The sequence below is a fragment of the Pararge aegeria genome, chromosome 18, assembly GCF_905163445.1.
Source record: "Pararge aegeria chromosome 18, ilParAegt1.1, whole genome shotgun sequence".
NCBI classification, from domain to species: domain Eukaryota; kingdom Metazoa; phylum Arthropoda; class Insecta; order Lepidoptera; family Nymphalidae; genus Pararge; species Pararge aegeria.
Genome location: NC_053197.1, coordinates 15,308,498 through 15,321,854, shown reverse-complemented (window position 1 = coordinate 15,321,854; position 13,357 = coordinate 15,308,498). Strand labels below are relative to the sequence as shown.

Here is a 13,357-nt window from a genome sequence, read left to right as displayed (position 1 = left end):
TGAAATTTACTTATACATCCTTCAATATTATTTCGTAATTCTACTATAAGCTGTATATCAGGAACAACGCGTAAAATTAGGCTGGCCACAAAGCAGGAATATTTCTCTGAATTCATTATTATTCATTATTAATTCAAGAAGTAATGCAATGTCAGTATGCTCCACACACTTTAAATGAATTAAAAAAGTACATCAAAAAGAAGCGGCTAAAAAAACAGCGTGTACAATTTGATATTTGATTACTACTTTTGATACTTTCTGACTTTTTCAAGACATGCGTATCTAGACTAAACTAAAATATTAAACATAGAGTTATATCTGTTTAAGGCCAAATGGCCTTCAATGTCAATAATATGGTACAGGTAAATGTAGCATGAATCATCAATACATACAAGTTGACTTAAAAGTCCAGACAAGCAGAGTCATTCTAGTATCAAATTAACATTAAAGAATTCAGACATTGTAAAGAACTTGTTTAGGAACTTTCGACAGGTGTGAACTTGGTATAACATTAAAGAATAACGATATTGTAAAAAACTCATTTGCGAACTTTCGACAGGTGTGAACTCGTATAAAGTCAGGTGCCCAGTCAATGGCACCATGAATCATGACATTGAACGATCAATGCCAGCAGAGGAGGTAAAAAATATGCAACAACTTTTCGATAACTTCCTTTCATAAAAAAGTTTTATATAAAAACCGATGCACCCGATGTACTTTTAGATTAGTTATTTTATAATGTATTTTTAAATTAAAAAAAAAACCGACTTCAACGTACACTCAGGAAATAAACGGCAAAAAAAATTTGCTACTTTGGGTTACATTATTGTTGATTTTTTAATAACATCTCGGCCGATTTCGATAATATTGAAATGGGACCATCTGGAAAGTATGCCCTTTAAAACAAAAAAAAGTTTTTTTTCAAATCAGTCTTTGAAAAAGGGTCAAAGGGTCTTTGTGTAATCGGGTAACATACATAAACAAAAAGAGATTCTGACGAATTTAGAACCTCTAACGTGTGCATTAAAGTTTTTGTTAATACAAGATAAGTTTGTTATACTTGGCTAAATTCCATTGTTACAGAATTTAGACATCTACGTTTCTAAACATAAACATAACAACTGTATTAAAATCAAATAGTATTCAGTAAGGTAGCATATTAAATTTAAAAGTTAATACAGTGACTGACTGAATAAGACAAATATCTCTTCAATAAAACACATACACACAAAAAATTGTATATGGTAGTTAGATAAACAACTAAATTTCTGTAAAAAATGATTGTATATCTTATTTTGTTTGTATACCTATCTTCCTTTTATTGTAATTTGTTAAGTTTATTTTCATTGCAATGGTAGAGCGGTGTCTTCTGACACAGGGGTACTTCTGACGAAGACTTCATACCACATAGAAGAAGAAGCACACATATTGCTTCTGTTGTGTGTAGTGTTATTTAATAGAATTCAGTAACAAGTAAATTAAGAAGATTTAATAAAAGTGTTACTGAACTGGCAGCAGTAATAAGCGCTATAATTGATATCCATGAATTGTGGTCCTGAGGACAATGATATAAGACTAAAAATTTGAATTTTATTCTCTGTAACAAAAAGAACTTGAAATTAGGAAATTGGCAGTTTGCACCCATATACCCCAGGAACCTGTTAAACCATCGGTTAATAATTGTAAAAGCCTGCCAACCCGCATTTATTTATTTATTTATATCCTTAGTATACTTACAGCTAGCCAAAATGTATACCAAGTCAGTTAGAGATGTACATTACAAAAATATTAGTAAATTTGTCTGTATATAATTTAGGAACTTAGCTAAACTTATATCAAATAAGTCAATTTGTTGGTGCTGAGCAATCATATTATTAGGAAATGAGTGTGCGAAATCTTGGAGCATTTCGAGCATAGTGTGTACGTAATGAATCAGTGAAAAAGTACTAAAAATAGTAGTATTAGTTAAAGTAGTAGTAGTATAGTAGTTAATTGCTACTTAAGTGTTTTTAGAAAAAAGAAAAAACCAAGACGTTAAAAAATAAATTTATATGGCATACGTAGGCTATACATTAAGAAGTGATGATAGTGAAAACCTCAGACACACCAAGCTACTTTGTTTTATACTTTGTACGAGATTTGTATACATCTTTACTTAGTATTTTATTTACGCAAACATGCTATAGTTTGTTATTCCTTAAATATTGAAAGGTTTCATTGTTTGTAAGCAAAACACTTTGTATTCAAAAAGAAACTAAAAATACTAATATTATAGTCATCTTAGTATTACAATTTATAATAGCCCTTGCTTATATTATAACTTTTCATGCACAGACAACTGAACAGATTCAATAAAATTTTTCAAGGTGATAAACTTTATAACATTGGATATCCTTTACTTTGGGAACTATAAATTTTGCCACCAATAAAGCGAATAACATCAACAAACAGCTGCCACCTGACGTAAGTTAGAATATTTTACTATTATTAAGATCTGATAAACACCTTTGAGGTTAGATCATCTAACTTCTCAATGGGTAATCAGTTCAACAATAAACAGCAAAAACTTAAAGTAAAAACCTTTATTTTTTTTTAACACATAAGTACCTATTGTTAAATTCTGTCAATTAAGTTTGATAATTATCAGTAGCAATATTGAAAACTAAACATGAAATAAGATAAACGAGTGACACACAATGAAATTTTGAATATTCCCATATGCTACCATTTACTTCACAATGACGAAAACTTATAAAACATATTAGGAAAGAGGTTACTGACTTAATGATCATGTTTGCCCTTCTAGTATTCCGCGATAGACCTTGTTACTGGATTAGTCATCAAAAACAAATCGGCAACACATCAACGAAAGAAAATATGAATTTGACGTTTACGCTTAACTCGAGTAAAAGCAGAACTTCTGCGGTAATCCCATTCCATAATTTAAAATAACAATTTAAAAGCATTATCTAAGAAAATAATAAAAGAAAAAGTGATTCAGTTGACTGGCGAAGACCAGAAAATGGCGATAAAGTTTTAGGCGATTTAACGAAACTATGACGCCGTGAACTAATGATTTTTATGTGGCAGCAAATATTACGTGTTTGAAACCACCATTATTGCTTTAAACAGTGCATTAATATACATAAAAACTAAATAAAACTACTTACCTTTCAGTAAAATTGACAGCAACACAGCACTAGGATATCACTTTAAGATTTTTTTCAGATTCTGTGACATTTGGAATTTGTATTTGTTACAGTACCGGTAACATTCAAAACTTAATGTATCCACCATTTACTGGTCTGTGGCATTGACAAGGTTTTGATTACGGTTTTGATGTTTTGTCAGACAAATCAACTATCTTTCAAAAAGTATGTGCGTGTGACCTATACACGCGGTTGTAATAAACCTTTTATTATTATTTATTGTTCCTGGGACTCCGCCATTTCATTTAATATTCACTATTTCATTTAATATTCTATTTAAAATTCATAAATATAACTTTCACATTTTATAAATTTTTTCATAACCTTGTCATTGAATATTATAGAATATCGGTCGCAATCGTCAGAAGATTTAATAATTATTTATTTATTACAAAAGTAATAATTAGAAAAGAAGTTTATTGTTTGTGGGGCCAACAATAAACTTCGAAAAAACTTGTTTTGTAATTCAAGAAAACTAGAATTTTATTGTAACACCTAACCGCTAACGTTCGAGCGAGAAACTCAAACTAGTTAGTCAACTAGCCACCACTGATTATTATGTTACTATCGGTTAGGACCCTGTGATCTGTAGTCTGTTCGATAAGTTATTAACATGAGGCCAAAGGCTCCATGAAAGCTTTGCAGCTAAATTTGTTCTTAGAAAAACTGTAGTATAAGGTTTGTTTAGCATTTGGTAATTTAATACGAGTTTTATACTCTTTTTTCCCCATTTCCGTCAGAAACAATGGTATTCGTAAAGAGAACCAGAATGAAAAGTGCTACCGAGCTACTTTATTCGCGTGTGCTGACTAAATGGTCCATCATACATAAATACTACAATAAATTTATTAGTAGTAAGTAAACTGTACATAGTAATAACATAAGGATTTTACAAAAGTCCGCACGGAAGGAACGGAACTTTACAGTAGGTATTAAAAGGAGGCAGCAAATTATAAACCTATAGGCCGCAATTTCGTGCTTAAAAGATTATGAGGGAACTAATTCAAAAAACGTTCATGAGCACATTTTACTAACTATAGGTGGGTTGTTAAATTCTTTCTAGTTGCTTCTGTGTAACCACTAAACATTATGTTTCATCTATGGAGGGTAGAGGTATGGAGGGTAGAGGTAAGGAGAGTCATCTTATATGGGAGAAAAGTTGAAAAAGTGTCCAGTTGTTGCGCTAAATAACAGTTCAAAAATCCTCCACAATGGCGCTGGTGGATGCACAGGGTATGGTATGAATGTAGCAATCGTAGATGAATTGAAGTATGCCGAGTTAAAAAATTTAATGTCATTATCGACTAAAGTAGTTAATTATTGAGAATTTCAACAACTTACGTTGTACAAAATATTGTGGTAAATATAACCTTACTTCCTTGTTTATTTTTCAAGCCTACTCTAACAATATTTATATTTGGCGCTTCTTTTAAGAGTTACCCTGATGCAAATGTGGCGCCATCCTAATTTAATACATTTTCACGACACTTTTTCATATACACAGATGACTCTCCTTGCCTCTACCCTCCATAGTTTCATCATATCATGTAAAATATCAAATTATTATGTGATATCATGGTCATTGGTCTGTGTTTTCGTGGGTTGTATTCTGTGGAGTGTGTTTGTGAATTTCGGAATTTTATTTTTTGATTAGAAATTTAAGTTTCCTGTGAATTTCAAACACTACAAAATAATTCGGTAAAACCATTTGAGACGAAGCGAGACATTTAAAGTGCATCTATGTGGCATTGACCGAGATAAGCTGTAAATAAACCCATCTTACTGCATGACTAAAATTCTAACATAACATCTACTGTATGAAGAAATTGTATTTTGAAAATTGCTAACTATGATAACATTGACTGATAACAATGTCTATTTATTCTAGTGTCCAGGTATTACGTATTTTTATACTAAGTAGTTTCATTTCTCTAGGCTCACGAAAGATAAGATTAGTGCTAGAAGCTCTGACATTCATCCCAATTTTGTTTTTATTTGTGTTGCACACAAATCTCTCTTAAACTAAAACAGCGTGATAAGGATTGCACTGTTTTTTAATCTCAAATCAACATAGTTAAAACGTAAAGGAGTAAACCGAAGGTTTGCTCCAAAGGTGACATTTAAAAGTTGCTGTTAGTTAAAATGTGACAAAACACTGCAATGCAACTATTCAAGCGCTATGCCACATTTATTTGTTAGGTCTCAAAATTACCTCGAATGTGGGTTGGATACTATTCGTATTACAACATACAAATGACAAGTACAAAAAATAGTGCTCTACGTAACCTTTTACATTGGAAACATTGTTAAACAGACAATAGTACTTGAATACCTATTCATTTTGTTTACCATTGAATTGGCACTATTTTTATTTCCTGCAAAAGACCTTTTCATTAAATCCACTATTTAGTTAATCCAATACAATAAAGTACAAAATTAATTATAGAAAACCCTATTAGGTATCATATGTCTGCTATCAAGATAATCGCTGCAAGCTAACCAGTCAGGTTAGGCTAACTAAGCTTGCTTTAAAATTAACACTGCTAAAACTTTTAAACCACCTGGTAAGTGCTACTTTTAACAGTTAATTGGCTGGGCTTTTATTGTTTTATTTCATATTTGTGTGTTGGTTTTAAATATCCATTATTTGACCCAGTATCACTAAGGATTAGTGACAAAAAAAAAATTAATAGCTAAATTCACACAATTAATTAGTAATTACATGGTCACCAACTGTTCAAGTTTATATAGATTGAAAATAGAGCAACAGATAAAAATGAAAGATCTATTGCGACCACAGATCATTAATTTTATCCAACAAAAAAGTCAAAAGGCAAGAAAATATCTTAGATCTGGAATTCTTTATATGTCCATTCATTATAATTCTTATCAACCTTATCAGCTCTATCATAGTATTTGATCAAATCTTAAAACAAATAATATGTCAAATATGTTTACAACTATGAGTAGGTGATAACTGCTTCTTTTTGTACTAATATTTTATCGCAGTGCTGATACTAAGTACCTTTTATGTTTATTCAGTTATATTAAAGACTGATTAGTTTTTAACATTAAGGTATGTTTAACGATAGCTGTGTGAGGCAAAGCAAACAGGATAATTTTATTTTTCCTCTTAGTAAATGCATTTTAATTCAAAATTAATTTATTTCAAGTAGCCTTTATAAGCAGATAAGCAACATCAAGTATGTATTTTAGGATTACAAGCATATTTTAATAGTTTTTGGCGAAAAACTCCAAATGTTACATACAATTAAATCAGTGACAATTGACAACCCTACATGGATTGGCAATCTAAACAAGCACTTAAAATTGAAGTGCCAGAAGTAAAGTAATTTCTAAACTGCCTTTTATTATACTTATATATTATTGATTTTTATTTATTTACTATTTATTAAGCCATTTTCAGGTTATACAAATTATGACTTTTTATACAATGTTTTATAATTTTTCCTAACAAATCTGTGTGCAAAGGCCTCCTCCGGTCCTTTCCAATTTTCTCTATTTATTGCTTGTCTGGCCCAAATTTTCTGCTATAGCCCTAATTTCATCTGCCCAACTGTTGAATATTATTGATTGTACATATAACCAATACTTGTCCTTCAATCTGTTTATCTAGGCTAATCTTAACATTTGGACAGTTTTGAGTGGGAAATCTGTATTTCCTCTGTTATGTTTTGTTGTGTTGAAATTTTTAGCCTTAATATCCCACTAGATCAAACTAAGTAGTAATAAATGACTGCTAGACTGTTTAAAATCTTAATTAATTTTTTTGTATTATGTTTTTAAGGTAAACATGAATAGTGTCATATTATGTCAAGGGCTGCGGTCGCCGATGCGTCGACTCGCCGCCCTTCGTAAAGCCAAATCTATCTCCACGTCGATAGTGCACAATGAAACTATTTTAGTGAAGAATAATGATGAATTTGTGAATAAGGTAATATTTCAATTTTATAAAACACCATGCTGTTGTAACTGCCCTTCAGTTAAAGGTATTGTTATAAAGAATACAAAATATTCCCGCGGAAAAGCTCGCCGTGTCATGGCCGCACTTCTGACGTCATGCGCAAATCAGAGCTATATAGGAAGACCTTGCTCCATAAATATATATTTTGTTATTGATAACACAAAACTGAGCAATTGATAGTTTGTAATCAAAAAATACTTGATATACATACGCAATTAACACGTGCATCGTTTTTCGAAGTTTGCGGTACAAAATTATGTTTATATAGATGTGACGTAATTCGACCTTTCACCTGTCACTATTTTGCAGTTTTATTTTTGGAAATATTATAAGTTATATTCTGAGTTACCAATCTCACTCAAAATATAAATTAAAATACGTTTTTCATAAGGCCCTAGACCACCAAGCTGGCACTGTGCGGATTGGTGGACTCCACACACCTTAGAGAACATTATTGAGAACTCGCAGGCATGCAGGTTTCCTCACGATGTTTTCTTTCAACGTTGAAGCAAGTGATATTTTAATTACTTTAAACCTACATAACTTAGAAAACTTAGAGGTGCGTACCGGAATTCGGACTCGGCCTCCCGAAAGTGAAGTCGAGCTCCTGGACTATCACCGCTTCAAATTATTTTTACTTATGTAAAGTCAGTTAAAGTTAACTTTTCGTTATGTCATTTACTTCGAAAAGTTTGTGGATGAGAACTAGGGCTGTCGATCGCCGCCGATACTTCGGGACGTCCCGAATTTTCACATTTTTTTCAGTATTGCATAGATACTACTTTACCTAAAGTGAAATATAATTTATATATTTTTAACACGCGGCTGTGGTTGTGTGCAATTTTTTTTTTCTACTGTACATTCGTTCTTCTGACGTTACCTTATATAATCGCAGACAAATGCCAAACAAATATTTTCTCAGTACTGAGTATGTGCATGACGATGGCATTTTACAAAATAGCGCGCGTCAAAAAAATTATTGATGTCGTTGGCTAGCGCCCAGCTTTTGTAACCTCATGTCTGTGTTCAAATCGAAGATTACCTAAATGCATAGTTTCAACTTTCAACAATGATTGAAAACCGTTTTTGGTTCTAGGTAATGAATAACGACAAGCCTGTCATAGTGAACTTTCACGCTGACTGGTGCGAGCCGTGCAAGATATTGACTCCGAAACTCAAGGAGTTGATAGAACCACTTAACAATTTAGACCTGGCTGTCGTGGATGTAGAGGATAATGCCGAACTTGTACACGCTTTTGAGGTGAACTTAATTTCTATTCACGGTGATAATTCAATTTTAACCCACACATTAATAACATTGGGAAAAATATGGATAAATGTTTCGAAAGTGTTTGTAGGTATTCACTCCGCACTAAACTACAAAGTCCTCTACAGTGACATAAGTCGGCGTCAGTTTAATTTGTCGGGAGACCAGTGTGTTGTTTGGAACACGGGGACAGCATTCCTTAATAGAAAATAAACCCAACCCTAACCTTCAGAAGAACAACTGTAGTGTGTTTTTGTGAAGGTGAGGTATTCAATAACCCAAAAAGTATGACCGCTTGCTGTAAGAAAGAATAATTATTATTGTTGTATCAAATTTAAATTTATTATTTAATGTCAGTAAAGATTATTATTATCAATTTTAAAAGAACTACGTGTATAACGACGCAATATTGACTTGAAATAAAACACCCCAGGCAATGAAACAAAAATTATTTTTGTGATTTTATTTTTCAGGTAAAGGCTGTTCCGGCGGTTATAGCAATCAAAAATGGTTTAGTTGTAGATAAATTCATAGGCCTAGTCGACGCAGACATGATTAATAACCTAATTGACCGGATGTCCGGCAAGAAGACAGATGGCGCGTAAACAAATTATTATTAATTTAGACAATTGTTTTATTCGTACAAGGTTATATTTCTTGCCATAGGCACACTCGTTTTATTAGGTAAATATAATTATAACAATTGATGACCAATTTGAGAAAAAATTTATGAGACAGAGATCATAGAAAAATGAAATAAATAGAAATATATTATTTTTAACCAAAATAGTACAAAAAAATAACAATCAAAATAAAAATAAAAATAGGTTTTAAAAATCTGAAATACAGCTTTTTTAGCATCTTGAACCAGGCACCGACTATACGAATCCATCGTAGCGTCCCTTCAAATTGATTTATTGTACATAACTACTAGCTGAACCCTTCTGTTTCACTCGCGTTAACCTTGTAGCAGTAGAATGTTACGTATACTAATATTATAAGGCTGAAGAACCTCCCAAGTACCTGTAGAATTTGAAAATTATTTTCCACATATCTCGTTGAAATATTTAAAGTTATAGTAGTCGTGCCCCTCGGTTACTCCGGCTTTAACAATGGGCCATAGCGTTATGTTACGAAAAGCAGGAGAAAGCTCAAATTTGTGGGTAGAAACAGTTTCGAGAAGGAGATCGGTAGGAGAATACAGGGAGAATACAGCTGGGCTGGGGAGAGTTCGGCAAACTCCGCCGAGTCTATCCGTCGCCCATACCTCAATGCCTGAAGACAAAAGTTTTCGATCAGTGCGTCCTGCCTTTAAGTATGCTTGGTATTTCTTTGAGGGATAATATCTGTAACGAAAGTGATTCGCCAAAGAACAAAGGGACATAGCCCTTTAGACACCATAGGGACACGTGGCAGTGGGCTGGTCACGTTTGTCGGAGGACCGACTGGCGATGGAGTCAAAAGGTCCTTGTGAGACCTTGTGGCGGTAAACGGAATGTCAGGCGCCCCACAACTAGGTGCAGCGATGTCCTCCGAAAAGTAACAGGCATCGAGAAAAGTCGAAAATAAGAAAAGTTAGCGCGGCTTAAAAGAGGTCTTTGTTCAGCAGTGGATGCACATTAGCTGATGATGCTGATTATAACGCGCAATCCAAAATGCGACCTTCTCTTACTCATATATTTAGGGCAATGAGGAAGAATTTCCGGGCTGAACCATCTTTGTTCGTGGTTCATTGTGTACAGTTATTAAGGCATCAGGAATCCTTAATGATTACCTTTGATAGCAGATGCCACTAGAAGAAGATAAATTTGTGTCAAAAGTACGTTCGAACTTAAAAATATAGTCTTCAGTTTTGATAATATTAAGTATGGACGATTTTAATTCTTGTAACGCTTCTTTTTAAAGGACTGATAAAATCATTTGTATTAAAAAATTATCACTTTTACTCGGGTTAATTAGTAGTGTGTTAAATATCTGTGAACCACTTTAATTAAATTTTCCTTTCCTGGCTGTTCATTTTCATATGGCCGACTGGCGCAGTGGGCAGCGACCCTGCTTTCTGAGTCCAAGGCCATGGGTTCGACTCCCACAACTGTTTAATGTTTGTATGATGAACATGAATGTTTTTCAGTGTCTGGGTGTTTATCTGTATATTATAAGTATTTATGTATATTATTCATAAAAATATTCTTCAGTCTTTTTAGTACCCATGTCACAAGCTACGCTTACTTTGGGACTAGATGGCGATGTGTGTATTGTCGTATATTTATTTATATATCGTAGTAGTGTATTTTGGTTATTTTTTATCAGGTTCACAGATGTTTCCTAATTCTATATAAGATGCTGATTTCTTGTTTTAGGAATATGATAATGCTCGGATAATACTAGGGTGTGATCCGCCCACCTATAGTCTGCAATTTTTTAAAGTTTTAAAAGTCTAAACTCTGTTAAACAGTATTTTGTTCACAGTGAGGTGGTGTCACTCGTTAGATTGAATTTGTCGATACGTATACGTAATTGTTGGGTACAATGTGGCAGAAACGTGTGACAATATAGGGAGTAGCTTAAATATATATATTATGATGTATTGGAGACTAAAAATGTGAAGCTGATTTCGCACTAACATTTTATGGGACCTTTAACCTTATCTTCATGCTGATTTAATGATTTACGTAATAGACATTTAGATGTTTATAATGTTTTATGTGACAGTTTTAAGTCAGTTTTTTATGATTTAGGCTTGTTATGTAGTATTTCGAGATTGTCTATTTCACTTTTCGGGATTTATACGTCTCGGAAAGTTCTGTGAATTATACGATGTACAAAGCGTATTTGTAAATTAGCTTCCATTGCTTGGTGAGAGGTGTTCGTCCTGGAAATTTATAAAACATCGCCGTAATCGGGACTGCATTCATACAATTCGGGACGGATAGCAACCCGAGAAGAGTTTTATACTTGCTAAAGAAGCTCCGGCAGAAGGCAGTAGAAAAATATTGTACAGAAAGGAGGTCGATCGCACACGTGTCTGTATGGACCAATAGATGCTAGGATGACCAAACTAAAATGGAGTAAATATAGTTCAGGCAATAAGAGTATGCGGCCATACAGCAATCAGATGCACATATGACCTCACGGACAGTAAACCTTTTTATAATTTTGTTACATTAGTGGCAACCCTAATTTACAATTAAAGTTTTTTTACTTGCAGTGGACGTCCATAGGCAAAATTGGGGTGCTCGTTATAACCGCCTCGCGCTCGTTGTGAAATAATGAAATAATATGTATATTGTGATGTACCTTTATAGGATAAGCATATATTTTTGGTTTTTCTCCTAATGTATATTCCTAACCATCAGCAGATAAATCTTGAAAAATTCAATATTACAGAGAAATTGTTTTATGTGAACCCGAATTTTTGTTATTTATTAGATAGATTTCAGTGGTTTTTAAAAAAATAGGAAATATTAAATCTGATAAAAAGATCGACTATTTTTATTAATTTTATATCTAGGATATTTTGAAAAATAAATAAATATTCATCAAATGTTATTGTAATTTCATAATCGGTTTTTAAACGCTTGTTCCAATGAGCAGAGTTCATTGTCATTTACAATTTATTTATATATAAACTTGAAAGAATTTAACCACTCGTAAAGAATATATGGAATCCTGTCAGGAATAGCGAACCTATATATTTTTTGTATAATTGTTTAATTTTGTAAAAACGCTTAGCGTTGGAAAGCTCTTAAAAATCTTGAATTAACAAGTTTTAGAAGCTTCTTTGAATACACAAAACCGACAACTTAGGATAAGTTGTCCGTTCATCGATTATCATTGTAATACAATAGATAATCTTGTCAGGTTGTATTATAAAGTCACGAAAGATTATATCTTAGGAAAATATAGTCCCGCGGTAAAACTAATCCATTCTCACTAGTAGCATAATAAATCTATGGATTCCAGGTCAGTGTTATTGACATTTATTCTACATATTGTCAATAATATTGTCTGCGTGCGGGCTTATTTAAGAATATACCACAATATTTTATACTAACACCAGCTATAAAGCTGCGAATGGTTACAGTAAATAAGAGCTTTAGAATGAAGTATTTTTGTAATATTCTATTTAGCTACGTCCGCCAACAATCGTTCGCCATGTCTATTACAACTTGAAATATATTTTAAGACTGTATGTGCTCATATAATATTAAAAATCAAAATGTCGACATTGTTATTCCTAGCTAAATAAAATTATGTAGTCGAATTCTTGATTTAAAAAGTACGCAGCGATGTTATATAATCCTTGTTATGTACTTTTAATATAACCTTAACTTTATTTTAATATGTTATGTTATCCTATAGTTTAAGAAATAAACTTTTGGTTCAATTTATACTTTTAGTTTCACTTTTTACTCCTTCTTTAGTAGAACGCAATAATTTTTTTTATGCTTTATTTTACTATTACTAACTTATTTGTTGTTTTGCTAAAATTATTGTATTGATAAAATATTGTATTTTATACATCGTACTTCCTTTATTGAACATTTGGTTAACATAAATTAAACATATTAAATGAAATTAATTGTGTTAATTATTCACGTAATTTTTGCAGGACAATTCGTAAAGTACTCATTTGTGTAAGCGTGTTAAACTGTGAATATATTGATTTACAATGTGTGGGAAACCTTTCACTCGCAAATGATAAACTCGTCTCGCATTAATAAAGTTAATGCAAACTAAATGTATACCTGCAAATGCTGTTTATGGTTCGGTGTGTTTCGTTCTTGAAAAGCGGGACGCTCAGATTTTTTTTTTATTATTTTTGGCAACCCTGCGTGTTGATGAGATTGCACTATAAATGTAAAGCACTCAAATGACTCGATTAAGTATATTATT

General features: G+C 32.4%; 2 protein-coding genes across 5 annotated transcripts in view; one reads left to right on the top strand and one right to left on the bottom strand.

Moving 5' to 3' along the window:
- Positions 1-3,254, bottom strand: part of LOC120631458 (kinesin light chain) — a 75,892-nt gene extending 72,638 nt beyond the window's left edge. The window contains exon 1 of the mRNA XM_039901059.1: positions 3,171-3,254. The gene's annotated coding sequence lies outside the window, so the exon portion shown is untranslated. The remainder of the gene's footprint in view (positions 1-3,170) is intronic.
- Positions 3,255-4,814: 1,560 nt separating this feature from the next.
- LOC120631457 (thioredoxin, mitochondrial) lies at positions 4,815-12,846 on the top strand. Of its 4 annotated transcripts, none has more exons than XM_039901057.1 (4): positions 4,815-5,104; positions 7,018-7,164; positions 8,291-8,455; positions 11,670-12,846. In XM_039901057.1, exons 1-4 carry the CDS (start codon positions 5,081-5,083, stop codon positions 11,724-11,726), a joined length of 393 nt encoding a protein of 130 aa, XP_039756991.1. In that variant the 5' UTR covers positions 4,815-5,080; the 3' UTR covers positions 11,727-12,846. The 4 variants fall into 4 exon arrangements, with proteins under 4 accessions (XP_039756991.1, XP_039756990.1, XP_039756989.1 ...); XM_039901056.1 differs by lacking the exon at positions 11,670-12,846 and adding an exon at positions 8,935-10,565 and having other exon boundaries at positions 4,815-4,907; XM_039901055.1 differs by lacking the exon at positions 11,670-12,846 and adding an exon at positions 8,935-10,565 and having other exon boundaries at positions 4,815-4,973.
- The last annotated feature ends 511 nt before the right edge of the window (positions 12,847-13,357 follow it).

Excerpts from the sequence above, each read along its gene's own strand:
- LOC120631457 (XM_039901053.1), top strand. The coding sequence starts at position 5,081 with ATGTCTATTTATTCTAGTGTCCAG. Across the intron at positions 7,165-8,290 it reads ATGATGAATTTGTGAATAAG|GTAATGAATAACGACAAGCC; the intron begins GTAATATTTCAA and ends TTTTGGTTCTAG. Across the intron at positions 8,456-8,934 it reads AACTTGTACACGCTTTTGAG|GTAAAGGCTGTTCCGGCGGT; the intron begins GTGAACTTAATT and ends TTTATTTTTCAG.